General features: G+C 38.1%; 1 protein-coding gene across 1 annotated transcript; it reads right to left on the bottom strand.

Moving 5' to 3' along the window:
* Positions 1–913: 913 nt before the first annotated feature.
* On the bottom strand, positions 914–26589 carry CAND1 (cullin associated and neddylation dissociated 1). Its single transcript, XM_030237814.2, has 15 exons — positions 26398–26589; positions 21841–21984; positions 14955–15109; positions 13092–13215; positions 12399–12655; positions 12215–12320; positions 11573–11718; positions 10212–10504; positions 9464–9605; positions 7339–8832; positions 6469–6564; positions 4587–4756; positions 4325–4489; positions 3989–4096; positions 914–2916 (listed from the first exon to the last, which is right to left on the bottom strand). Exons 1-15 carry the CDS (start codon positions 26463–26465, stop codon positions 2692–2694), a joined length of 3693 nt encoding a protein of 1230 aa, XP_030093674.1. The 5' UTR covers positions 26466–26589; the 3' UTR covers positions 914–2691.
* Between the last annotated feature and the right edge of the window lie 1175 nt (positions 26590–27764).

Genomic DNA, 27764 nt, shown 5'->3' with positions numbered 1-27764 from the left:
ATGCTGGTTTTGTTCTAGTGAGAGAAATTTACTATTTTAGTTTCATATACCTAGCATTTAAAAAACAGCTTCAGGTATTCCTGACATCTACTTTAAGAGAATTACATGAACGTAATTGATCTAAAAGCATAAACACACCAGATTTATACAAGTACTTGGATATACAGAGGGAAAACCAAAGAAAACTTTCAATCTAGTGATCCAGTGAAATTGAGTGGAATTTCAACACCTAACATAGTTAGATTTTGTAACATGGATCAATTATCTCAGTAATTACGGTGCAGTTACAATCTCTATGAGTTAGTCTTCCCACATCACCAAAATAACTAACAGCTATGTGGAGACAACCTCACTCAGAATTTCTGCAATTTACAGGGAAGACTTAGTTCTTATGTTCCCACCTGCTTTATCAGTGGTCAAAGTGAAGATTATTCTTCTGCAAGAAAGCATTCACAATGTAATAGAGCTCAACCTGCCCTTCTGTCCTTAGGCTTGCTCCACTGTAAAGTAGAACAAAGTGATGATCTGCCTCCACCATATCAGCTGTTTGCTATGGTAGTGCAGAAGCACACACAGATCTCTCAACTACAAATACTCTGTTCACTTACCATTGTCATCTATTCCCTTTCCCTATTTTAGCCTCATGGTTCATTTTTATCATACCATTCTCACATCTAACTTTAGATCTATAAAACATTTTATTATACTTTGAAAACTTAATGCAAAAAGGTCAAAGGTTAGTCTGACAACTAATTAGTACAACAGATTCTTAATTAGGAGGCCTGTATACTGTTGCAATTGAAGTAGATGATTTATACAGTAAGATAACATACACCTAATTCACAGTGATTTTTCTACTGTATGGTTTCTCTCTAATCATCCCACTCCTTTTCATGACATTTAGATATGTTGGTATGTTTAATCTCATTTATTTCTATTTCTAGAAGACAATAGTTACATTAGTATGAAGACTTTGGAGACAGAGAAAGCTACATTTTCAAAAATTTCTACAGCATTAGAATTGTTACTATTGAATGAGTTCATAGACTTCTTTGTTCAGGTCCTTCTATTAAAGTAAAATGTACCAATATCTCCTTTGCTTTTCCCAAGCTGCAAGCATGTAAGGTGAAGATTTTGCCCCCAAGCCCCAATGCTCACAGGAAACTGTCTCTGAGGTCATAAAAATGAACGCTTTTTCAGTTCCGTAGCAGCTTATGCCACGTACCCACGTAACAGGTTTCCAAAGTATCAAACTAGCTAAAAAAGACCAGTTAACTAAAAAAATTCAAATTCGTATCTGACTTCAGGAAAAAAAAAAAAGAGACAACGAAGCAGTTGCATTAAACAAGTAATGAGGCAGTGGTCCCTGATCATTTTGTTATCAAATTCCCAAATCCAGTTTATTGTGGGACTGCCAGCTATCTACTTCTGGTCCATTTCTAAATTACCTCATCACATCCACAGAAGAATGTTTTCTTCTGTTTGCTCTCTATCTCTCTCCAGCCTTTTGGCCATTCCCTGTTTCCTGTCTCACCAGAATACTGTATGGCACTTGCAGTATTGCAGCCCACTGGTGGTGCCATGTGCCAAAACAAAATGATGGTCTAGCAACACTTGTCTAGGTAACACCATATATTAGTGCCTTAACAAAGGCTGTCAGATGAAGAACAGGAGATAAAATCCACTGAAGAAACCTCCTTCATACTTTTATAATAACAGCAAAGTTGAATGCCGAGTTCAGGAACCACTGAGCAGCTCTTGTTTTCTCTGCCCACTTTACCTCCATCTTGTTTCCTTCCAAATCTTACGGTTTGTCCACCTTAATTCCAGTGGATTCAGTCTTTGGGAATGAAAACCCATGAAAGCTGCAGAAACTGTCATGTTTACTGTAAAAATATCTGCAGGGTCATATCACTGGCATTTTAAAAAGCCAGGTTAAGACAACAAACCTTTATCCATCCTTTTCTGTATGAATGGCCTGTATGTCAAAATACCTGAAAACTGCACTGATACAGTAGAACTTATTTTAACTTGCATTACGAATAAACTGCACATGCTGTTTTACAGACAATATATATTTGTAAACTTGCTCATGCAAAATTAGTGTGCACAACAGGGATATTGGTTTTCTAATCCCCACATCTGTAAAAATGACATTTATGTCTGCTCTTTTTGAACTGTGCCCAAACTCTCTTTTTAATATAATAAATCTTACACATAATTCATCTGCCAGCCAAACCAATTTATGAAGCTGAAACAAAAAAGAATAAAAAGTCATACAAAAAACATGGTGCACCTGAACACTTGATTCCCACCTCCCCCCATTTTGTTTACAAGTAGAAAGAATGACTAAAAGAAAAAAAAAATCATGGTCACAAAATTTCGACATTTTAATCCTAAACATTACAGGGCAAATGGATGTCGGAATTTATTTCCATACACCATGAGTCAACTTTTTAATTCCCAAATGTGGCCAAATCCACTAAAACAAGAGTGGTTAAACTCTGGACTACGGAAATACATTTCTGGAATAAATGCTAGAAAAGCAATTATGGGAAAAGCCAACTGTCTCCATAAAAGTAAATAAAGTGGAACAATGTGTAGATTAGATACTTTTTCTGTTTCTTACTCATAACCTGTCAATTCAGTGCATCATATGGTTCAACATAATGGTCCCCATTAGACAAACATCTAACTAGTGTCCATTGATTCCAAGTTAGTGGATGATGAATCTTTTTGGATACTTTCAAAGATGGCTGCCAGCTCAGGGTTAGAGCTTATCTGTGACTGAAATTCACTCATTAATGGACTCTTCTCTGCTTCTGGAATGGTTAGAAGTGCTGCCACAGCTCTCATAGCAGATCGTTTTAGTTCATCTTGCTTTTCAAACTCCTGTTTCACTGAGTTTGCCTTTACCTACGGAAAAAATGAAAATATGTTGGAAACTTTACTCAACCCTCCCTCTACACCAGTCTTAAAAAATGTACCTTAAAAAAAAGTGTTTCCTCTCAAAATGATCTATGCTCTTAAAAAACCAACCAAGCAAAAAATACCCCCAAACATCTTTTTAGCAGAATTTTGACCAGCAGTTTACAAAAAGACTGAAGCTTCAACATGGCAAGGCAAGCAGAAAAAAAGTTGTAAGCTGCCAAGTCAATCACCAAATCAAAGCAACTACAGCAGCCAGCCTTTGAGCTAGTAAAGGCAGTAAATGACTTTGAACTGCTATTATCACAGTAATCCCAGCTTCTAGAGGACAGAACTTTTTAAAGAAGCTGACCTTCACTAGAATAACTGCTTAACCTTCTGTTGTTATTCTCAAAGATATTTCAGTGCTACAAACATAAATTATAATTAAAGGCAGTCAATTTTCATGATGTGAAATATAGCAGACTAGAGTAATGGAAAAGCAAGGTAAACCAGGCAATAAATGACTGTCAGAGCATGCAGGTGAATCAAGACCAAGCAGGAATGGAAGGAGACTAACTACAAAGATCCAATAATCCTGTAATATAAATGAAGAAGAGGTTGGGTAAATGACAAAAACTCTAACAAAAGTCTAGACAAAAAGTCTAACAAAACAAGGACTACTTTATACTGCCTTCCTCAGCCAAATGCTGGTCTGAAACAACACCATCATGAGAAGTCAGATAAACTCTCAGTATTCCAGTTTCACTCTTTATAATGAAGTGAAATTTACTAGTTGCCCAAGTGGCAGCTGAATTTTTAAGGAACAAAAGAAAATACATCAAAGAAACAGAGGATTTTTAAAAAGGAGCTTACAAATCTATCTCTCTATCTGTAATTTAAATACATTTAACACTTATACAAAGATCCATTCATTTCTATTCTAATTATCCTGCCTATTGCAGCTTATCAACTGTAACTCAGGAAACGCTGCAGCAGTACAGAGGTATTCTTTAAACACAAGTTCATTTATATTTCTATAAGAAAACACAAAACAATGAATTTAAATAAGCTGAAATACCTTAGTGGTACATGTAGCACGCAAAGGTTCAACGAGCCTGTCCAATCTCTGCAGCACCGCGCTCGGACAAAGGGTAGACAGTCTCACCAGCATTAAAAAGGTCAGCATCTAGGGTGAGGGAAAAACTCAATTCAACAACAGTTATGTCTGGTACATGTATAGAGGTATATTTCCCATGATGATGTGTAACCTTTTGAACAGTCACACTTCAATGAAAATGGCAAATGTTGCAAAGTACTTAAGCATATGAAGCAATATTTTTACTATTTCAGTCTATTCACTATTTGAAATATTTTGACAAAGTCACAGCTTTCACAGAGAAAAATGACAGCTAACCTTAATATCATAGTGATCCTTCAGGCCATCTTCAACATGGTTTAAAAATTCAAATATATCTAGTCTATCCAAACAGCTATCCAATAGAGTATACATGCACTCAAAAGCTGCTTTCCTTATATCCAACCCATCATCGACTGTGTGCTTAAATGGTCCCATTTCCACCTGTCAGTGAATTAAAAAAAAAGGTAAGTAAAAAACTATTTTCTTTTTAAAAAATAACCTATTACATATTTAGCATTGCTTTTCTCATTTAACTTACTTCTCTGATTAATTCCTTTCTGACTTTTGTTTCATTGTAAAGATGAGGAAGCACAGTATCTAAGAGGTCCCTTATCAAAGATGGTTTATTGTGGGCAGCTGAATTAAATGTCACTAGGGCTACTCTCCTGACATTGAGATCTGGGTCCTCCAGAGTTTTCAGAAAATCACCTGCAATCACAAACATAAAGAAAGAAATTTATTAGGATCTTTTATATTTGCAACTTTTAAAATATTTTTTTGCTTAGTTTTAAACATTCAAAAAGACATATTTGGTGCAGGAGTTATTTTAATGTAACGGACACCTGCTATTTCAACATGATTACATAAATAAAGGATTAATTATCATCATATGAAAAGTATTAATATAATTGTTATATAGCACTTCATATAATGAAACAGTAGTAGAAGAAACATCATCAAAATAAACTGCCATCACAATGACATATAAACTTTCCTTTCATGTAAATTAATGAAAATTACATTTAACCTTTCATTTTCTCCATTTATTAAAATTCTCTCTCAAAATATGCACTAGAAAACCAACTTCAAGTTCTGCAGTTCAGGAGCTCCAGAACACCTCTCAGGGAAACTACCAACATAACTGATTTTTTAACCCTCAAATTGGCATATACTGAGAATACCTAAATTACTGTAAAATTGGCCTACTCAGTGTATGTTAATGTAGCACCATCTCTCCCATACCCTCCCCTACCTTTTGACATTTTTAAATTAGATTCTTCTATACTTCTATAACACAGCCTTATTGAAATAAACAACTGCATGAATATATATCCTCAATGTTTGTGAAGTTGTAGCAACTTCCATGAGGAATGAAAATTTTCTAAAGAGAATACCAACAAGGTGTAAAAACAAAGTGACTCTTACACCCACCAAACAGCTGGGTTCCAGAACTCAAAATGACTGAGATTTTTAAAGTACTAGATTCTGTTAGCTTTTTGATTGAATCAACAAACATTTCCAGAAACCAAAGGGGCAAGGCAACTTCAGTGGAAGTGGGAAAAACCTACAAGCATAATTCTTGAATATATTACTTAAAAAACAAAAAAGCTTAATGATGAAAATAACACAGAGTAAACTGACTTTGTTTCCCTATAAATAAAAACCTTGCTCTTTATCAAATTCTATGCCTTTCAGCATAAATCTTTCCCCTCCTATTAGGTTAAGAAGCATAGATGACTTTTTTACAGATCTTTAGACCTGTAATTAACATTCATACCATCTTTAAAAAAATCTACAATACTTTGTTATATAAATGAGAAAATTAAAAAAGCCACAGCATTGCAAAAGTCTTTGACATACTGATGTTACACTGAAAGTTCTGATCACCTTATTCCTGTATAAAAATACACACAATTCCAAATGCTTTTAGATTACAAGCATTACAGAATCATAGCAACCTATATTTACAATTCAAAACCTGATAATACTCAGAATAATTCACACAAGCATAAATGTCTTAAGTGACTGAATGCCAAATATTTCCAAGACCACACTTCTTGGTAAATATAGTACATCTTATTAAATCAAACTGATATAATTTGGCAAAAACATGGAAAACGAAATCAGCTTTTGGATCCCATCCTACTAAAAACATGAGCTTCTTGTACTGCCCATCACAAAGTCAATACATAGAATACATAGACATAATTTTTACTGCTCAGAATTCAAATAAATTAGTGTTAGTAGAAATAATTGGCTACTATGGAAGTATCTTGTAACTCTTCCAACAGTTATTATTAGCAGCTAATTCTAGCATCTTCAAAATATTTGTTTCTGGTAACACACCAAAAAAAAAAAAAATTAAATGTAATCCTCTTGCCTGAAAACATAGAAGCTGTCAGTATAAGTGGAGTACTTACCTATGCAGTTTTTCAAGAGTGGGTCTATGGGTTGAGGATGATCAGAAATAGTGAACTTAACAGCAGTAACCACTGAACTTCGAGCATATGAGGACCCTAATATGAAACAAAAGTGTGGACACGCAAGATTAAAACAGAACAACAGAATCTAAGTCATGCTCAACGCCACTCATTCTCTTAGACTTCTAATACTCTTGAGAACAGCAAATAAGAAATGCTATTTATTGCCAGAAATGCAATATGTAACTCAAATAAACCCACAGATAGAATATTTTAAACAGGGAAAACAACCATAACATTGTAATAAGCATGTAATGTTATCTCCTAGAGAAAATTTGAGGAATAAGCCTATTAAAACAGATTATTTATGATCGCACATCGGCCTTCAAAAAAATTCTCCCCCTTACAGCAGAAGCACATGAAGAAAACACGTGAATACAGTTCTTGATGAGGCTGATTCATTAATTATGCACAAAAATCTTTCCTAATTCTTAAAAACTTCAGAATCCTTATCTAAAAATTAGGAATACAGTAACTGACACCAAAAGGTCAAAATGTTGCAATAGGTTTGTTAATTTGTCCCTTAGTTGCCCACGCTCCTTCCCCATCAAGTTTATAGCTCTGTCTTAAACATAAAACATAACACTGTTAACAGAAATATAAAGTCTGAAAGCTGAACACAAGTAGTTCTTATTGTGTATGACTAACAACTCCTAGTAAATGCATAAAACCTTAACCTTCCATTGTTGGGGGAAGGGAGCAAACTTCGAGACACAACATTAAAGCAAGTAATTTGAAAAACTAGATCCATTTTTAACAGGTATCATAAATCCATCTGCTCCAACATATACATGCATTACTACTCCTCACCTGATGCCAAGTATCCCTTGAGTCGTGGAAGCAGAGTCTCTGGGTCTATCAACGTAAGCTTGCCCAAGCATTCAGCAACAACATTCCTTGTACCCTCTTCTGCACATTCACAGTGTTTCAAGAGTAAGGCCCAGATGTTCTCAACATATGGTTTGAGACCAATCACTGACGCAGAGCTAATTATTTCTTTCAAGGAATGCAGAAGAAGGTATTGCCTCTTAGGCTGACTGGTTATTTCTTGTAGGACAAATGGCAGATATTCAGGAAGATTGCCAACACTAATACTGCCTAAGGCGTATGATGCCGCTGACTTGACTTCTTCACTAGGAGAAGAGAACGCTTCCAGTATTACAGACTTCAGCTCGATTTGTCCACTTAAGTCAATGTGATGCCCAACTTCCCCAAGAGAAAGCAAAGCCAAAAGACGAATGGAATCTGTGGACCTCGAGTTCTTAACGTCTTGAATGAACTGACCTACAACAGCCGGTCCTTCCTTAGGGCAGGCTCGAGTAAGGGCAGCGACACATTTGGCAATGGAATAGTAAGACTGCTTGTGAGTAAGTGCTGTGCTCTGTGAGTACACTGGACCCGTTAACATGCGCAGTAAATCCATATAGCCTAAATTGTTTGTACCAGTCACAACCAAGGCCTGGAAAAATTCTAGCATGGCACTAAGTGCTCCACCCTGAAGTAGGGGTGATCTTACAAGCCCAATGAGTTCATTGAGAATGGAGCCACTAATCTTTGACAGGGAGGAAGGATATACTTTAGCCAGCGTTGTCAGAAAACTGATGGCCATCTGTGATACGTGCATGTCACTTTCGCTAATCAGAGGTGGAAGCTCATCCAGGACTGCATCAATCATGGCAGCTGTCAAGCTGTCACTGTAATTCTTAATTAAAATATCTAGCGCAGAAAGAGTGCCCAGCTTCAAAGCTCGCTGGTTCTTTCTCAAAAAAGAAGCAAGAATAGGAACTCCTTCCCCAAGGATTGGTCTCAAATCTATCTTCAAAGGAGAACCAGCAATCAATGTCATTGCCTTCACAGTAGTTAACCGAGTGATCTCATTCTTCAGTCTCTCTAGAAAGATCTGAAGTGTACTAGGCAGGTCTGTGCCTAGACTGTCACCAAGGCTACAAATTATTTGACCCATGCAAGATATTGCCCTTTCTTTCACCTCCTGATCAATGTCAGCAGCCTTTAATCTTTTGATTGTACAAGTAAACAAATCTTTGATGTAAGGAGTAGCATCAAAGGAAGTAGGCTGGTCTAAAGGACGAATAACCTTTACAAGTTGTTGGGTAACCAAAAGTGCCTCTGATGTTATCTTGTAAAATGGGTCACCAACACAAGCTACAACTGGAGGTACCAATGCTTGAACATGAGGATGAAAGACTTGGGGAGAATGATTGCAGAGGATCACATACAAACAGGACAAAGCATCTATCTTCAGATTCGAAGAACTTGATTTGTCATTCAGTGAAAAGATTATTCCTGGAAGAAACCAAAAAAATGTATTTTTAGGGCAGGTATTTATAGAGTCTGCTAGAACACTTTAAAGTTTCCAAAGGAAGGCAGCTATACTGAATTTACGCCTTCTGGCTCCCCGTCTTTCTGGATGCTTCCAAACCCCTTCCATCACCTTATTCAACCAAATAGCTTTTTTAAGCTTCCTCCATCAAAAGACATGGGGCACTCAGTGGTTTATGACATATTTTCTTAATTATAAAGAAATTCTGAACCTTTAACATTTCCAATCTTACTTTTCACTATTACTTCAAATTCCAACATTTAAAGTTTTAAAAGCTAAACTACGGAAAATATTTTTCTCTGTCTGGATGGAAAAGAAGGCAGTTTGATTTTGTAGTTAAGAATCAAATTAACTTCTTTTTTTTAATAAAGAAGAAAAAACCTTTAATCTTCTTTTCAAAATTAATGGAAATATATGACTAAAGTATTCATATGGATACACATAATAGGTGATTATTTTGCCATTTTCTTTCAACAGAAGCCACACTTCAAAGCTCTTGCAAAAAGCACATTTGGGACTTCAATATTTTGATGTTTCAGAACTTCCCATACCATTTATTAGTAAGTATTTAAGTTAATGCTGTGTTTCTCATACCTGGTACAAGTACAGGAACATGCTGTGTTAGGGCTCCAGGTAACACATTTACTAGCTCAGTCAGCATGTTAAAGCAGCACTGACGAGTCTTAACACTTTTCTCCTTCATCTGTTTGTGCAAGGCTTTAACTATGTTGGGAACCTGTAATCATCACACACCTGTTAATTGATTCAATAGCTGGCATTTCTTTCATTATTGATCACTGGGGGGATATAAAGAAATATGTGCATCCTAACCCCCTGATTTCTCTACAGAACCAGAGAAGTAGAAACATTGGGAAATGAAGAGTCAAAATAATTGCTTTTAAAAAAAAAGTGATTTAGTTCTGAAAGGTGATTTGCATTAATAAAACTGTAGTGAGGAACAACTGAAAATCCACCTAAATAATTCACTTAGATGAAGTTTTTCAGCATTAGCCTTTCTATTTTGCAAATAAAATAGGCTGCAGCAGATCAAGTTTTATCTTGATCTTATGTCTGGGTACAGAACGAAGGAAATAACTTTTGCTTTGGCAATGTGGTTAAATGACATAGGACATGCAACTTTTACAGGTGAGTAAACAAATTAAATAAGCACATTTGTACAAGTCAATTTCAGTTTCTAATACCACTGCATTTTTTGGGGCCAGTTTACCCAGCTTGCTCTCTATGTTAGTACTACAGGAAAAAGCACATTGAGTGAACTATCCTTATGAACAGGGTGCAACGTTAACATGTCTTCTCAAAGATAAAAATCTTTACAAATAACCTGACTCTGAAGCATTGTCAAAGGTGTCTCTCCTTGTTCCATTGCATCAGGATCACAGAGCCAACTTTGCACAGGTCGAGTTTGTTTCAAAAGAGAAAGATATGCATGAAAAACATCTGCTTTAACATTTTCTTCACGTTCTTTGAATCTGGCTATTAAAGCAGGAGATACAGTTTTGTAGAATTCTGGAAGCATTTCGTGTCGTGTGCTAACTACAGCATCCAGACATTTAGCAGCTGCACGCCTCACTTTCCAGCTCATGTCATCATCATCACTATATTCATCATCACTCCCTAGAAAAAATAAATTATGCATATGTTCAAGTCTAGACAAGCAAAGCATCAAGTGCTATTTCAAACAATTAAAAAGAACACACTTTTTAAACAATTAAAAAGTTGGGTTCTTTGCATAAGACACACAAAGAAATAGGTTTAGAATTACATTAGAAAGCATACTTACAAAAAGCCTTTTAAACAGCTTAACTTGTAATTCTCAGCCAATTTTTTCACATTAGTCTCCCACACATATTAATTTAAACTGCAAATAGGAAAAGGAGCTCCCCATCGTATTTCCAGCCTGACTACTGATTTAAAACATATTCTTTATGAACGACAACAAAGCAACAATGAATACCAGCTGATCAAGATTCAACAAATGATTCTGTCTGCTTCTTTCTAGAGGTAAATCAAAATATACAGAGTCCCAAAAAATAATAAAAAGTATAAAATAAGCAATATAGATTTTTCAGGTCTTAAAGCAACAACTATGCAGCTCACTCCTTCCTTAAGTAATGAGAATTTTATGCCCTCAGTTCAGATTACTTGTGTGTCCAAGTTTTCACAAAGCTTATATCTTGTTATAGCAAGCAATGCTTGCCACCATATTAACAATAAAATACCTTATGACTTTCAGTCTGAAACACTTTTATCCTACTGAAAAATACTGAGTCATTTTCAAACTATTTTGATTTTATGCATTAGGTACCAATATATTACAGTGAAAAGTACTGAGAAGCCTTTCCCATGCTTTATATGTATTTTCAATTTATTAACTGATGATCTCACTTTATTTACATCATGTCACATGCTTCTGCCTTTTTCCACCTTTCTGGTATTTTAAAATATATGTCTTGTACTTTATGTTCCCTCTCAGAATTCCTGATCTCCAGCATCAACATCCTATACTTTTATTCCAGGAAGTGAGTTCATTAGCCACGTTTAAAATAGGTACGAAATTTGAATGGAAGCACCCAAGTCATTAAAATGTTGGTAACTCAGGAGTATTACCACCCATACCAATTTTCTCAGACAGTTGCAAAATCAAAAGCTCATCCTCTCCCCCAAACCAAAAGAAAAACATACCTTGATCATCATCATCACCGCCATCAGCATCCATAGCATTTTCATCTTCATCTTCATCATCATAATTGTAATTAGGATCATAAGTAAGATATTTAAGACAAATGTTTATAATAGTAGATACATGAGGATACACTTCTTTAGGACACCTGTGTAATATAAAAATACAATCATTGTCAAATTACTTTGAAGTACTAAAATATTCTTTAAAGATTTCATGTTGCATACTGTACTTTGGAAAGAGTAGCCAAGACAACATCAAGGCATCCCTCTGAACTACCGAAATTCAAAGGGAAGGTCACAAAGAGCAATGCCACTTTGTAACAGGATTTGCTAGACTGGAAGGTTGCAAAGGTCTCAGATATGCCTTTGGATACCAATTTTTTATCACCACTACTAGACACAAATATTATGAGAATACTTCCCACCTCTTGTTTGCACAAGTAGCAATGGCACAGTCGAAAGCTTGTAGAGTACAGACATAGCACACTGCTTAAGAGTTAAGTTACAAGATAGCTATAGTATCTTTGTTCCAGCTCAAAACTTGCAAGAGTGTGAAGGAGGCTGTCTCTTGACAGCTCACAACTAAATGACACACTATTAGATCTTAAGAAAGCCTGAAAGAGGTACCCATGAATGACTTACCTCCTAACAAAAGATTCAAAGGCTTGAATGCAGTACTCTCGTAGTTCATCATCATCCACATTACAAAACTTTACAACCAAAGGAATTATTTTCTCAAGATATTCACCTGGTAAGAGAAAAAAATCAGCTAACTACTCTCATAAAGAAACTTCAAAGTAAAAGATAATTTATGTCTTTTTCTTACCTATTCTATGACCTGCTTGCCTACTGATAGCAGCAATACACTGTATATAGGTCCTAGTTGTTGACATGGAATCATTTTTAGACAGCTCTGTCAACAGATGTTCAATGAGGTCAACAAAAACCATATTGCCACAACTCATAACCAGGTGACCAAGAGCAATGATGGTTCTTTTCCTCACAGCAAGTCTTGGGCTGGTCAGCTGGGGGAGCAGACAGGTCAGAATTGAAGGATGGAAGTTAACAAGCAGTCCTCCTTGCCTTAAAACAGACAAAACACAAACTCAAAACCAATTGAATCTAGATAACTTTGTTCATATACTGTAAAACAATCCTTCAAATATTCCCCACATATCACCAAGATTCCAATCAAATGTTTAAAATTTCAGCTTTTAAAACTTGTTAAAAGAAGAAATGAATTTAAAATATAACTTCAAAACAACAAACATTAAAAGAAGCTTTAAACTACAGTTCTCAGAAAATAGTAATTGATCAACCAACTATCTTGAATACATTCACTTATTTTTTTCTAAATTAGGTTACATCTACACATAATATTAACATGTTATTTCATATGACTTGGAATAATTTAACATCTAAATAAATTAATAATTTAATTTTAACATCTAAAACTGAAGTTCAAGCTTTAAGTAGTATTTATGAGCATTCACCAGCATATTAAAAGAGGGATGTTTACCTGCTCAGCATATCAGCCATGATATCCAGTGCCTCCAGTTGAACAGACACATCTTCCTGCTTGGCTATAGCACTAGTGAGACGCCCTGTGATCTTTTTGCAAACATTAGCTGCTAATGCAGAACCTGAAAGTAAAACAAAACCTCAGCATTTCCATAATATTTTAAAAATACAGCTTTTAACATCAGAGATGATGTTTGTGACTATGGAAAGCAACCCAATCTACATAAAGAAGTTTTTTCCAACCAACAAAATAAGCTTAAACGGCCACTCCGATAATGTCATGTATGCTCTGCATTAGAGCTGAAAAGAGCCATGTACAAACATGGCAAAACTAAGCAGGAGGGATTCTTGTCCCAGAAGGTACACACAACAGAGCACTGCTTCTGGAAGGGCAAGCGATGGAAAGTGAAAGCCACAACAACTCCAGAGCAATACATGAAAGGACTACAAGTAAAAATGAAGGTATATACTATGTGGTAAGGAAAAGCACATAAGTGATAGAGCTACTTCTAATGGCAAAAAAAAGCAAAATAAAATTATTTTGCCCAAGAAGCTACTTAAAAATTAAGTACTGAAAAACTACTGAAGCATTTGAGAAAGGGGGGAAATTTATATCCAAAGTATTTTAAAATACAAGTAAAAATGTCTTTATAACAACTTCATAAATTCCCCCTTCCTCTAATTGTCTAACATTGTTTTAAGTAATTAGAAGAAGGAACTCCTATCATGGTAACAATTGCCCAGTGGTTAGTACTCATCTTCACCTGCATGAAATTCTTTGAGTCACATTTTGCAAATTTCAATGCGAAATTAATTTTTACCATTTCAACCTATGGTAAATCTAGTTTATATATATTTTGGCTCATTAACCACAACTAAAACTAAAACATAACAAGTGAACAGTCTAATGTGTTACCAGGGAGGCTAAGAAAAAGAGAACAATCTGTGTTTGAGTTGGGAGCAAGAAATGACATGCTGCTTATTTTTATATTAGGAATGTTAATTATATTGAAAGACTTGCCTACATTTTTGTTTGAGCTTAACCTCCACCCAAAAATCTTCTTTGTAGGCAAACACAACAGTAAAAGCTTAAAACAACTGACTTAAAATTAGTTATTTATGTAAAGTTTACGCTCACTGCTGTTTGATCGAAACAAGATTTACATGTCAATTTTCAAAAAGGATATTAAAATCAGAGCTTTTTTTTTCTAATTCATGAGACCTCAGTCCATAAAAATGTTATTTCCAAAGCCTTTTTAATCACCCTCTAGTCTCATTCATATCCTACACTATGATATCTGAAAAGCACTTGAGTAAAAAAGTAATGCTATTAACTGATGAGCTGTTCAACATTAGTGTCTCTTCTAGAGGAAAGACTGCCTTCATTTAAACCTGCAGGTAAGACTTTCACTAATTTAATAGGCAACTGTCAGAAAAACAAGGTACTTCCCAAAACAATTCCTAGAAAGTGAGACAAGAAATCAGATGGTGAAAGAAAAATACAGGAGTTGTAATCAATTTTAAAGCATATTATCAACTGAAGACCAAGGTGAGATTTAGCCTAGATGTGCTCCACCAGGCAATTAGTAAAATAGAAGCTTTTAAAACTTGTTTACTGAAGTTCATATTCTCTGAACTTGTTTTCCATGTTAATGCAATGCTTCAGTAAAAAAAAATGTTCTTAAACTAGTAAAATTTGTCAATATAGTCAAAGAAGGAGAAACTGAAAGGGTATTTCTGCCATGTTTTTACACTAACTGAAACTATTTCCAATGCTGAAACCTCTTCACTACAGCTTTTTAAATTTTTTTTGAATTAGTAATTGATACAACTACATAGTCTTTAGTACAAAATGCCTTACCACTGGAAGCAGGGGGAAGTTCTCCAATCACAGTTTTAAGACCAATGCTTGAAATGTCACGTAACTGTTCTTTATCTGAAAGCATGTTTGTACACAGGGTATCTACAATGGTCTCCACTTGATACTCCTTCACTTTACTCACCAGAGGTCCCAGGCTGTATAAACAAGGGAAGAGTATTAAATTGGCAACAATATTATTTCAGTATTTTGCATTCAAGTCAAACTTCAGGTTAGTTTTGGTAGCAACACAAAGCACAATTTTAAAAACTGAAAACCCTCATCTGTTTGGACTGATAACTTGCCTCCATAAATCTAGTAACAAAACACCCATTTAGTAAGTTTCTTATTTGGAGCTGGAAATTCATTTTGTATGGCTGTTCCACTTCAGTCTCAAAACCACAGTCCCTCTTTTCAGTTCACGAGATTTATAACAAAAATTAACCTAGCCAGAGCCATCAGTTCACATGCTTGACCATCAGTGTCTGCATAATTCACAAACAAGTAAACAATATTCTTAGTTATGTCATCTTTATACTATACAACATTTGGATTCAGTCATGGCTCTATGCCACAAAACAAACTCAAAACATGTCTTCCATCCCCAAACCTCTTGTATGTAGCCCATTGCTAATACCCTTTTTTCCCAACGTCCAAGAATTCACAGGGGCAAGACCTAATTATTATTTAAAAATGCCCAGCAGAAGCAAAAGGCAGAAAGCAAGAGCAAACAGGAGGAGGACATGGGCAAGCAAGCCCTTGCACTCAAGCACTATGTGTTACTTACTGCACGATAGTGACTAGAGTAAGGTTCAAAGTTTTGGCATCAGGGGTCTGGCACCATAGGCAAACCTGGAGCTCCTCTTTCGATGGCCACGCTCACAATGCCTCACCTCCCATGAACTCAGAGCAGTGCTTGCACTTGAGGCACAACACTTACATTAACACCCAGGAATATGCAATTCCCAAGGCAATCACACCTAGCACTTCCCATGCTTTCCTTCACAAACCATAACCTGCTTGGTTTCTTTCTCTCCTTACCACTCATGTGGGCACTCATGTGGTAAAACCTGAAAATACATTTGGGGGGCAGGGGCAGGGGAAGGGTGGGCGGAGAGGCAGCAAAGGCAAACATACTTGCCAAAACCAGACATTAAAGAATCACTTGCAACTCACTCCATTTTGTTAATGCACAGAACTTGGAACTAATTTGAGATTAGTCAAACTAGTGCACAGACATCTGAAACTGATGCTTTATGATCACACCAAGGCCACAAATTCAGAAAGATTGCAATTTATTCAATTTGCAGAGTATTTAATCGAGATTTACATATAACCTTAAATTAAGTACACAAGAACAACTTTGGGGTTAACTTTCTAGAAAATACAGCATAAAGATAATCTCAAGAGAACTTAGTTGAGATACTGACTGGTATCTGATCAAAGGCTTAAAAAGAAGCCCTTTAAGTGCACAGAAATGAAGACATAATGGATGGTTTCTCACTTGCTTCAGCAGCTCCTGCAGAAATGAACAGTTCTGACAGAGACACCTTCCTTAAAAGCAGTCAGATCTCATGCCCTAACCTGCCATTACCCTTTAATTTAGGGAAAGGGCACTGTACTGGATTCTTTAGATTCGATTAAACTATCTCTACAGCCACTAAGTCACTGAGAGTAGGAAGTGGTTTAGAGGACCGTATCCACAATCTAATCTGCTCATTTTACTGCTTCAATTATGTTAAATTAATAATGATTAAAATAATTTCTGAACACTAATAGGGGTAAAGACTTTTTGCCTCGAACTTTAAAACTCTTGCTAAATCTGAACACAAACATCTGCTAACACAAATTATTACCAATAATTATCTCTGAGATACAAATACATCAAGCTATCCCTGACAGCAGTTGAAACACTTTCTCCAGTTACTGAAAAAGCTCACAGCTTTCTTCACAACTTGATTTGACTCTAGAGTCAAGCTTTTCTTTCACTGTGATTCATTGACACATCTATATATAGAGTTTCTCTTCATACACACCATCGTCAGTCAGTGGCTACTCACAGCACTGTTGCATGCATCTACTCCTGGTGCATGGTAAATTGTTTGGCAAGCAACACAAGCACAAATCAACTCAAACAGAAACCTATAGAATTCCAAGGTACAATGACTCCATAGTAGTCCAGAGAAATTAGGCTCCCTGTGCATTTCAGTCAACAGACTACAGCACATAAGGTTAAAACCCCCTTGTTTTAAACCTGAACTGTTGAACAACTACCGAATTCTTTTGATTTAAATATGCTTATTTTTCAAATGCAACTTATGAGTAATTAAAATAATCACAGCGAAGGCCAGTCAATCAGATTCATCTCAACTAAGAAACTTTTTTGCATGTTTTAAAGATGACCAAATCACTGGAATTATATTAACACACACTATAAATTACGGTCTCTGGGAAGTATTAAGCCATATATTACCTGAATCATCATCTTCAGTCCTATTTATTCAACTATTGGTTCAGCAAAGCAGACATAACAATTGTGAAGTAAATTTTACAAAATATTATCTGAAGCTTTTCTGGCCTTCAAAATCAGTAAATATCACTTATAGACCTTATTATTAGTCCAAGATTACAAATCAATCTTATCAGAAATTGAAAATAAACTATAACCTTCTTGTATCAAATCAGTTCTGACTACAAAGCTTTTGCACCTAAGTATGTATTTTACACACTTGAAGGCCATTTTGGATAGTTTTAAGTGCTCTTTGATCTTTTTCCTTTCACTAGACAATAATTTGTGTCTAAGTCCTCTCAAAGTAAAAAACTCATTCAGCTGCCTGTGGAAATAACAGCAACACACGGTCTCCTTTAAGTTACACACATTTGGAAATAAAGGTGTTCATAGCATAGTTCCATATTAGGAAGCTGAACACCAACATATAATCAATTATAATCTCCAACTGGCATATTTTAACACCTATGGAACAAGTACATTTATTTTCAAGGAATAATTAAAATTCACAAATTTTAAAAAACCCCACATTATTCAAATCACTAGTATAGCATGATGTGCAGTAGTGGATTACCAAAGCATACAAAATGCTTTAAAGCTGCTGAACTGGATCAGCCACACAGCAGCCAATACATGCATCATCCTGTTCACACCAATGACTCAGCCTCACAGCGTCAGGGAGAGCTCCCTACATTGAACAATTGCCCAGAGAAGTCACTCTGATAAATGCAGACAAACTACAGTACCACAGGGAGGAATCACTGAAAGTGCTTACTTTAATCCCACCTTTTCTTTTCACTCTAGATAGATTTGGGTATGTTTGGCTTCTTACTGGTTTCAGGAAAGATTTCACAGTGTGAATCAATAAAAAATTCTATTTGTAGGTTTAAATGGCAGAATATCAAAGTGTTCAAAATGAGAAAGTTCATCCTTAAGCTGCAACAATGAACACATGAAACAATGAATGTGCAATTTGGGCCAACAGAGCATTACAAAGATTATCAGCAATGAGGAACAAGCAATATCAACACAATACCTATGCTTAGACAAAACCACACTGTTTGATTATACCTGATGCACATAATCTTATTCAAGCCACAGGCAGTGTAACTATTGCTGCCATAAGGTGCACAGGATACCATGCTGGACTATACTTACAGCTATAAAATAAGGATATGCTCTAAGAATAGCCTTTTCCACACTGGCTGATGGTAAAACAGCCTATGACTATCAGGTAAATCATAAACCATTCCTTCAAAAAAATGGAGACAAGAAAAATGTATTTAATATTTCACATGTAGTTAAGAAAAACAAGGTAAACAACCTGTCGTTACTGACATAGGTTTCATCTACTGCATGCAGTAAGAAGCCTGACAAATAAAATTCAGTTCCCTTCTGTAGGGTCAAAGATTACAGCAGGCCAACTTTTACTTCATGACTACTAATGCAGCTCATTAATTTTCATTTCTATTCAGAAATGAACTGGACAACCATTCTGCAAGGTAGCTACCCAAATACAAATGAACCCAAAAACTGACTTTTGCTTTGCTTTTACATGGTTCATCCTCCCACAAACCAGCATAATGTAATTGAAAGGAGCAAGAACAAAATCACCAGTGTGCTTTGTAGAGATAATAACAAAAAAGATCATTGGCATTTTAACCAATAGAGCTCCTCTTACTCAAGTGTGAAAGCGAGCAGCGGATAAGGCAAAACCAGGAACACTGCTCACTTGTTGCTACACTCGGCTAAAAATAAATACTGCTTTATGGTTGCTCTGAGTTGTTTCAAATCTGCCATGTTCAGTGACCTCGAGAATCAAATCTTCAAAGAGTGACTCTTATGCAAGAGTTTTATTCAGAGCATTGCAATCGATTTACCTGTAAAGAAAGGTGTTGGAGCTTGTTAGGGGAACTTTCTCCCTTCCTCAAGGAAAAATCTATCTCAAGCGCAGATTGAAAAGTACATAGGGCTGTCTTAAATCCTCTTTCTGTGAGAGAGGAAATTGATACTTTAATGGGTCATCAAGGGTCTGATGAAAGTTACTGCTAAAAGTCTCTAAAGTACACCACAGCATTTAAATTAAGAGAGATCTAAAGACAGTTTATGCTTTCCTCAGCTGGAAGCGCCAAGAAATCCTTAAGCAAAATACACAAGAGCACAAAATAGTTAAAATAAAAAAAAGCCAAGAAAAATATGCTGGCTGAAATTAACTTCCCAATGAATCAGGCTTACACCTACTGTTGTAGTAGATGGAAGATTTCAGATCAGCTTGAACTGTTTTAAAAAACCTGCAGCATAGTAGTGTTCAGCCTCTCCCATCCTTCACCCTCGCCAATGTTTCTACCAACAGATAAACTGAAGGAGGAAAGCAATAGGCCAGAAGAAAACTAAGTGCCTAAACCAGTCTGTCACAAAACCAGGTAAGAAGCAGTGTGAGAAAAAGAAGTAGTACAAGAAAAACAGGAAGCAGCAGCACTATTAGGCTTAAAACTGTCATGAACTGTATTTTGAGTACAAGCTGCTTTAAGAAGAAAATACTCTAAAAGAGCGATGGTTTTGGGTTTTTCTTTTATTCAAAGCATAGCTGCAAGTGATTGGGACACAAACAAAAACCAAAAAACCACAACATGATGTGATCCAGAAGGCAAACATGTCCACCTTCTACACAGATGTTCATAATTCACCTGAAAACTTTTCTATTCTGTTTCTTGTCCCAATAAAGTAAATTTAACACCGTTCCTTAACATTATCTAGAATTCTCAAAGACAAAGTTGAAAGAGATTCAGTCACATTAGTTAAATCCAAGAGTTTTACCAATATATCAAAGTAAATTTAAAAACTGAAGAACTGTTAAAACAACAGGATGTGCACACACAGAGGAAGTCATCTATTCTCTCATTTTCTTCCCTTTGCAATCTTTCTTTAATGTTTCAGTAAGCACTACTTGAACTTTAGACCCTACACTCTAACACTGCCATTACAGATCATGATATATGTGTCTATGTGCATTAATCTAAACTTCAGGACAACTTTAGGATGTACATTAGACATGAGTATTGCATGTATGATAAAATATAACTTTCCCATAAAATGCTATTGCACACAAAGACAATTCTAAGCCTGAGCCAAGTTTCACAACAATATGCTCTTCTGATTGAGTACAAGCAATCAGTTTCAAAATCATGAAAACATAAGGAACAGACATTCCAGAACTCTGAATAAAAAGAAACAGCGTATTTTGTGTTGTTATGAAAAGGATATGGGTAAGACACATTTTAACAACAGTGCATCCCTGGTGACAGTAGGGAAAAAGTTGCGACAATTATAGTGCTAATATACCTAATAACTGGCTTGAAACTTGACATTCCTACACCAATTTGTCTGTGCAAGGTTCTGGTTACCATCGCTTACAACACTTCAGAAGCTGAAGCAAACACTGCTTCTGAGGACATAAGCAGAGGTACACACAGGCTTCTTCTGCTTGGCTAGTCTGACAGGGCAAACTACAAAGAATAATGAGCTAAAACATGTGAAACTTCTCAAGTTCTTGTATACCAAGTTTACTCCAATCCATACCTCATGGAATATAAGTAGTGTATATGGAGTACTAAAAAGAAAACAAACTGAGCTCACAAACAAGAAACATTCTCAGGAACACTATATGCCTCTTAAGAGAGGCCCGCTTTAAAGCACACAAAAATCAGAATGGCCAAGAACAAAAAGTTGTAAGAAATGTAGCACCTCTTCAAAGGGTGCTCTGGAAAAGTCACACCATATGTAAAGCTCAATAAAGTGAGGAAGAGAGGGCAGTGAAGCAACAGGAATCTCTGAACGCAAGTAAATGCACCCTGATCCCATAAAACATTTACAGGTCCTGTAAAGCTTGTAAAACCATCAACGCAGTATTCTGAATGTTAGCGAAGAGGTAAGTTCCACTTTGATAACCGAGGCCATATCTTTACCATTTCATGTTTTCATGTCTGCTTGAAAACAACTCTAATACTACAATTCTTCCCCTGCACACCATCTAAGGTCTCACCATCAAGTATCAATGTGGCAACTACCACTGAATTATAAGCTTTTTGTATCTATTTAGCAATCAAGAATTAGCATCAAAGAACAAGTGCGTCACTCAAATACTTCCAGCAAGGACTGCATGTGCTATTTGGTGCCTGAAACCCCAAATATTAATCCCCAAAGTCACCAAAATATAGTTTTTTACTTTACAATCATTAAGGCAGGTAGTCTACAAGAATAAGGGCTCCTTTGGGGACATCAAAATTATTTTGTGTAGCAGTGGTCATTTGAGTTTTCAGAAGTGCTTTGTATTGCTCAGTCATGGTACAATTCTTTACATCATAGAAAAAGAATACCTACCATTTGACAGCTAAGTTTTGCACCTCACCATTTTTATCTTCCAATAATTTCAAAATCATCTTCACCACCTTTCTTTCACTGTCATCATCCAGCTTGATAGAATCTTTCTGAAGTTCTGTCATCAAGTCATTAGTAGCCATAAACCTGACAAAAGATGTGAGATAATTATTGCTTAAGGGATATTCACAGTGCTCAGGATTCAAGATTATCGGTTTCCATAATTTGTTATCAAACAAATCACATTTAACATTGAGTTATTGTTGTCTGTTTTGTGATATATATGATATATATACATGCAAGTAGCATGTATAAAACAAAAAGGAAGAAAACTGTATTTGAAAATGGTAATAACTGAGCTAGGTTATCACCTTTCTCTTATGAGAACAGCTACATATTTTACTTCCAGCATTTTCATGACATTCCACATGATCGCCACAAAGAAAAACTAATACTTTCACAGATTTTAAGTAGTCCTTTCATAAGCTATGCTGATGTTGTAAAAAACAAGCTTTTTTTTTAAACTTTGTTAAAACAAATTGATCTCTGCTCTGAGTTTATTTTAAAACAGTTTTAAGCAAGAAGAAAAATACAGTTTCTCAAACATTCTCCCATAAAATTCACAAAAGCCAAACTTTAATTAATGAAGGGAGAAATAAAAGTTAAGATTATGTTCCATGTGTTTTTCATTTTCTTGCCTGGTACAGAATAGCTTGTTTACCAGAAAACAGAGCTGATCACATTTATCCAGCCCTCAATACAGGGTGACACAGTAAAGAAGAAAATTAATTCTTGAGAGATCAAGCAAATAAAATCATCTTTCATATAAATTAATTTACTATTTAATAACAGTCAATATCCACCAATAGAAGAACATACTGAAAAATTACTTTCCAAAAATATTCCCTTTATGCCTTCTGTTTCTTTTCCTTCTGAAGTCTGTTTCACAATCCATTTTCTTTTGTAAGTGCCCTCTCTTCTCAGAAGCAGCAAATACAGATATATTACTCAATTACAAATCCCACAGGCTGCAGTACTGACACCAACGCCCACTCAAAACTCCAAACAAGGGTTTGTAGTTAAACAGTTAAGGGTGACATTTGGACTTCAGGCACATCATCCTCAAGCAGACATCACTTCAGCTCAGGTCATGCTTGGAAGGTTATCTCTGCAGCTTGACATGCCAGATACTACTTTTTACTGAAAACAAAAGCCAAGACTCTGCATAATCGTAATATGTATCACAAATGCCAGATGCCTAACCTCACATAATGGACCTCAACTTGTCCTCTTTTAATAATTCCAGTCTAATGGTCTCAACGTGTTTCTAAGGTAAGACCTCACCCCTTTTTCATTCACTGCAACAGTCCCACTGATGCAAGCCCACAGTCTGACAGGAACCAGATGTGCACAAAAACAAGCTGGGGATGCAAAGCATCAGCTTTTAAGCACGGTAATGAAAAGTGCTACTTGGTAAGTAAAGGTAACAGATAGGACCTAATTTAAGGATATTCATGAAGTCACACAGTACTAGAACACTCAAAAACTGTCTCCAAGTTACTGCTGCATTTACCTCCTTTTCTTAAGAACTGAATAGCCTCCTCTCACTTCTTTGGCTAACAGCTCCTATTTCCCAGCCTTAGAAGTTCATGTCCACTCATCACTTACTTGTCAGTTTCCGTACTAAGCAGAGCATGCACATCCTCAGTGCACCAGCAGCCTCTGCACTCAACTACAACACGGTTCTCCTTGTACACTTCTCCACTGAAACATGCAAAACAACTCAAACATCACAATGGGGTGGGGAGACCAGGCAGCTGTAGTGTAAAGCACCTGGTATTTAGACACGTAGTTTCAAGTAGTTTCAATGTGACTTTTAGTCACAACTCCCCCTGCCTGGACATCAAACTTCACCTGGTGCAAAGCAAGCAGCGTGTCAGCAGCTCCTCACAGCCTGTGCTCAGAGTATTCTCCTGCTGCAGTGAGGACACTCCTTCTCCCACAGCCAGACTGTAAACTGCCTCCTTACCTGACTGCCCATTTTAGAACTTGAGCCCAAACTTCCATGTGGACAACACAATCACAAGTATGTACATCTTCCAAGAAGGACATATTCCAGCTCTGCATGGGACAGGTCAGTTTATCCAAAAAAATGAGGATTACGTTTTACAGTAGACTGCTTACTTGAATGACTGTTTTACCCTCTGCTCCCTGGTATCAACAGGATAACTACCCTGTCCCTATTCAAACAGACATGGTCATAGAACAAATGCATTTACAATTAATGAAACTAAATACTATTTTATCCATTATGCAAATACACAATACACAGTAAGTTTCATAAAATGTTACTCCCTAACAGCCAGTTGGTAAAGGTCTATCATCACTCATTTTTTTTATGGCTTGTAACACTAGCTTTTAATCTACGTTAAGACATTTTTTAATATTCAAGAATTTCAAAGTTGTTCAAAGCTACTAGAACAGAATTTCTGAAGCGTGCTCTATTAAAGGAACTACACAAGAAGTTTTAATTTACAGCTGCGAGGAAAAAAGTGTTTGCTACAATTGCACTGGACAGGTATAACCTAGCCCTTCTACACAGAAAGGTTTTAACTCATAGAAATCAGTATTTATCACAAATCCACTGGAACTTACTGTAAATCATTCTCCCCCTAAGTACAAAATGGAAAATTCACTAAATCACAGAAACAAATTAGTATGAAAACAGTAAAAAAAAATCTTGTAACATTTAGAGGAAAAAATGTTTCAATCTAGTTTCAGAACAATTTAAAGAAATTGGGCAATTTTAGTTTGGCTCTTTTTAGACTAATCAGTATTTTATTTACAAAATTTCTAGTCTGAACTCTGCAGGTAATAGAAAGCTATTAAAATTTGAAAGAAGTTGACACAAAAATCCCACATAAAATTTGTGCCCAGTTCTAAAACACTCTGTCAAACCCTAACAAGATTATTCAAAACCCAGATCTATCTATCATGACCTCTGTTTTCCTTTAGATTTTAATACACTGAGACTTGTTTGGATGGCATCTACTTTAATCATAAACTCAGCAGTGTGATGCTGCAGCAAAGCAACAAAAAACAAGTGTATTTTATGCCTTTTCCCTGTCTATATTGATATACTCTCATAAAACCTTCAAACCTGAGTTTCTGGTTGCACTCAATACCAAAACAATGTCATTCTTTTTAACCTAATGCTTTGCCAGAGGTACTGTGTAAATGTATTATCGCTGCTGGTTTTTAACTGTTTACTTATATTATTTCATTTTCTGATATTTTGCATTTCATCTGCTATTAATTTATTACAAAGCAAGAAAATGATCCAATGAAAAGTAGTGCTCCTGTGACAGATCCTGAACTGAAAATTAAATCAAGTCCCCATAAGAATTAAGTGGATTTCTCTCTCTGGATGCACAGGGGCATTACCAAACTACATGAGGTGCACAAAAGCCCACTGTCTAAAACACACAGCATCCACAAGGATGTGAGCTGAGGACCACAGAATCATCTGGATTGGAAAGGAGCTCCGCATATCACTCCAACTCCTCTGCAAAGACAGGGTCACCTAGAGCAGGTGACACAGGATCATGTCCAGGTGGGGTTTGGAAGTCTCCAGAGAGGGAGACCCCATCACCTCCCTGAGCAGCCTGTTCCAGTGCTCTGCCACCCTCAGTATAACAAAGCTCTTCCTCACGTTGAGATGAAACTTACTGTGGTTTAATTTATGGCCATTCCTCTGAGTCCTGTCACTGGGCACCACTGAAAAGCGTCTGGCACCATCCTCTTGGCACCCACCTTTGAAATAACTATATGCATTAATGAGGTGCCTTTGAAATAACTACATGCATTAATGAGGTCCTCTCTTCTCTAGACCTAACACACCCAGCTCCCTCAGTCTCTCCTCATAAGGGGGATGCTCCAGTCCCTTTATCACCGTGGCCCTCCACTGCACCATCTTGAGTCTGCCGCGCTGGCTATCCCTTCCTGCTTCTATTCGTAGAACCACAGGATCCATGTTTTTTGAAGCTGGGAAGAGACAACGGAGGTCACCTCATCCGACCTCTGCTGCTCAAGGCAGGGTCAGCGACAGCTGGTTGCTCAGGGCTTCGGCTTCTGAGCATCTGCGAGCTCAGGAATTCAGACCTCCACCCTCGCCTGTCCCCACGCGAGTCAGCAAACCTGGCGGCCGCTCGGCTTCTCCCGGCTGCTGGGCATCTCTGCCCACGACGCGTGGAGGCCGCGGAGATGCCCGCACCGCCGCGCCCCGTCCTTCACGGGCAGCGAGGAGGGGGGAATCCCCTCACGGGGAACTTTTCTTCCCGAGGAGGGGGGGATCCTCTCACGGAGAACTTTCTTCGCGCCCAGCCCCGCAGCCGCGGCGCGAACAGCCTGGGCCCACGGCACCGGCCCCGCCGCCGGGCACCTGCCCCCGGCCGGGCCGCCGCGGCACCAGGCCCGCGGCCGGCGCACCAGGCGGCCGCAGGGGCAGCGCGGGCGCGGGACCGGCGGAGGGCGCGGAGGAGCGGCGGCGGCGGATCTCACCTGAAGTCCTTGTCGCTGGATGTCATTTTCTCCAGCAGGTTGGAGATGTGGTACGAGGCGCTCGCCATGTTGACGGACCCGGCCGGGGCGCGGGGGGGAGGGAGAGGAGGAGAGCAGAAGGCGTCGGCGGCGGCGTCTTCCCGGCCTCGCCGGCTCCACTTCGCCCGCGGCAGCAGGGGCCGGGCCGGGCCGGGCCGGGCCGGGGGCGGCGGGGCGGGGGCGGCAGCTGCGGCGGACGCGGCGGGAGGGGCGGGGAGGCGCGCGCGGCCGCTCGCGCTCGGCGCCGGGTCGAAGGCCGGCGCTGTTGATTGGGTCCGCGGGCGGGCGGGAGGCGCGTGCAGCCCTGTGACACCACGTGACGTCAGAGCGTACGTGGCGCAGAGCGTGCGCGGGAAGTTCAGGCGCCGCGGGAGAGTGGCGGGAAGGGGGGAGGGGGTGTCGGTGAGGCCACCAGGACTGCGTGTCCCGGCGTGCATCGCGCTCGCGTCCAGCCGGGGCCGTTGGCGGTGCACGCCGGGACGTGTAGTTTGGAGTGCGGCGGGTGTCCCTCGCCGCAGTGGCTGCTGGGATGCGGAGCCTCGTTGTGGCGCGGAGGCGGCGGCGGCGCGGTGTTGCTGAGGGAGAGCGGGCGGGGCTGGGGTGGGCCGCGGGCCCGGCGGGCTCGGTGATGGCCCCGGCGGGCTCGGTGATGGCCCCGGCGGGCTCGGTGATGGCCCCGGCGGGCTCCGGAGCGTACGGCAGCGCCGGGGCCGCTCCGCAGTGCTCCGCGTGGCCGTCACAGGCCCGCGGTATACCCTAATGTTACAGGGGCCGCAGCTCTCTTCCAGGCCCCCTCAGAGGTGTACAGTGGTTCTTGTCGTCGCTGAGCACGCTTAGGAAAATGTCAGATGAGAGCTGAATATACTGTGAAAAATAATGTGCTGTGAAAATTTTCTTGGTAGAAAATGGCGTGCTTCCATTGGTCGTGGTTTGTTGAAATCAGTTTGAAAATGTAAGTGCTTTCAGAGGCCTCAGAAGCCAAAGGACGTTTTAGAGAATCGAGCTTTTTTGTGTACACCGTTACTGTTCATGTCAGTCTCATTACTTTCCTGGGCCTAATTTATGGTGAGTCTATGCTTAGATAAATTATATGGAGCACTAGGAGAACTGGAGAAATAGTTGCATATTAAATCTTCCTCAAAGTTCTTATTAAAGTTCAAGGACATAAATAAATAGTCTTAATCCTCATATATATGTGTGTACAGCAAAACTGTAGAAGTGGCTTTTGAGCCTGTTATTAAAATAAAAGACTTGAACTATAAAAAAAATGTCTTTAGACATTTATTACTGCAGCTTGCAGGCAGCCTTGCACAGCAGCTAATGGAAAA

Source organism: Serinus canaria, chromosome 1A (genome assembly GCF_022539315.1).
Source record: "Serinus canaria isolate serCan28SL12 chromosome 1A, serCan2020, whole genome shotgun sequence".
NCBI lineage: Eukaryota > Metazoa > Chordata > Aves > Passeriformes > Fringillidae > Serinus > Serinus canaria.
This window is presented reverse-complemented; position numbering and strand designations above follow the sequence as displayed.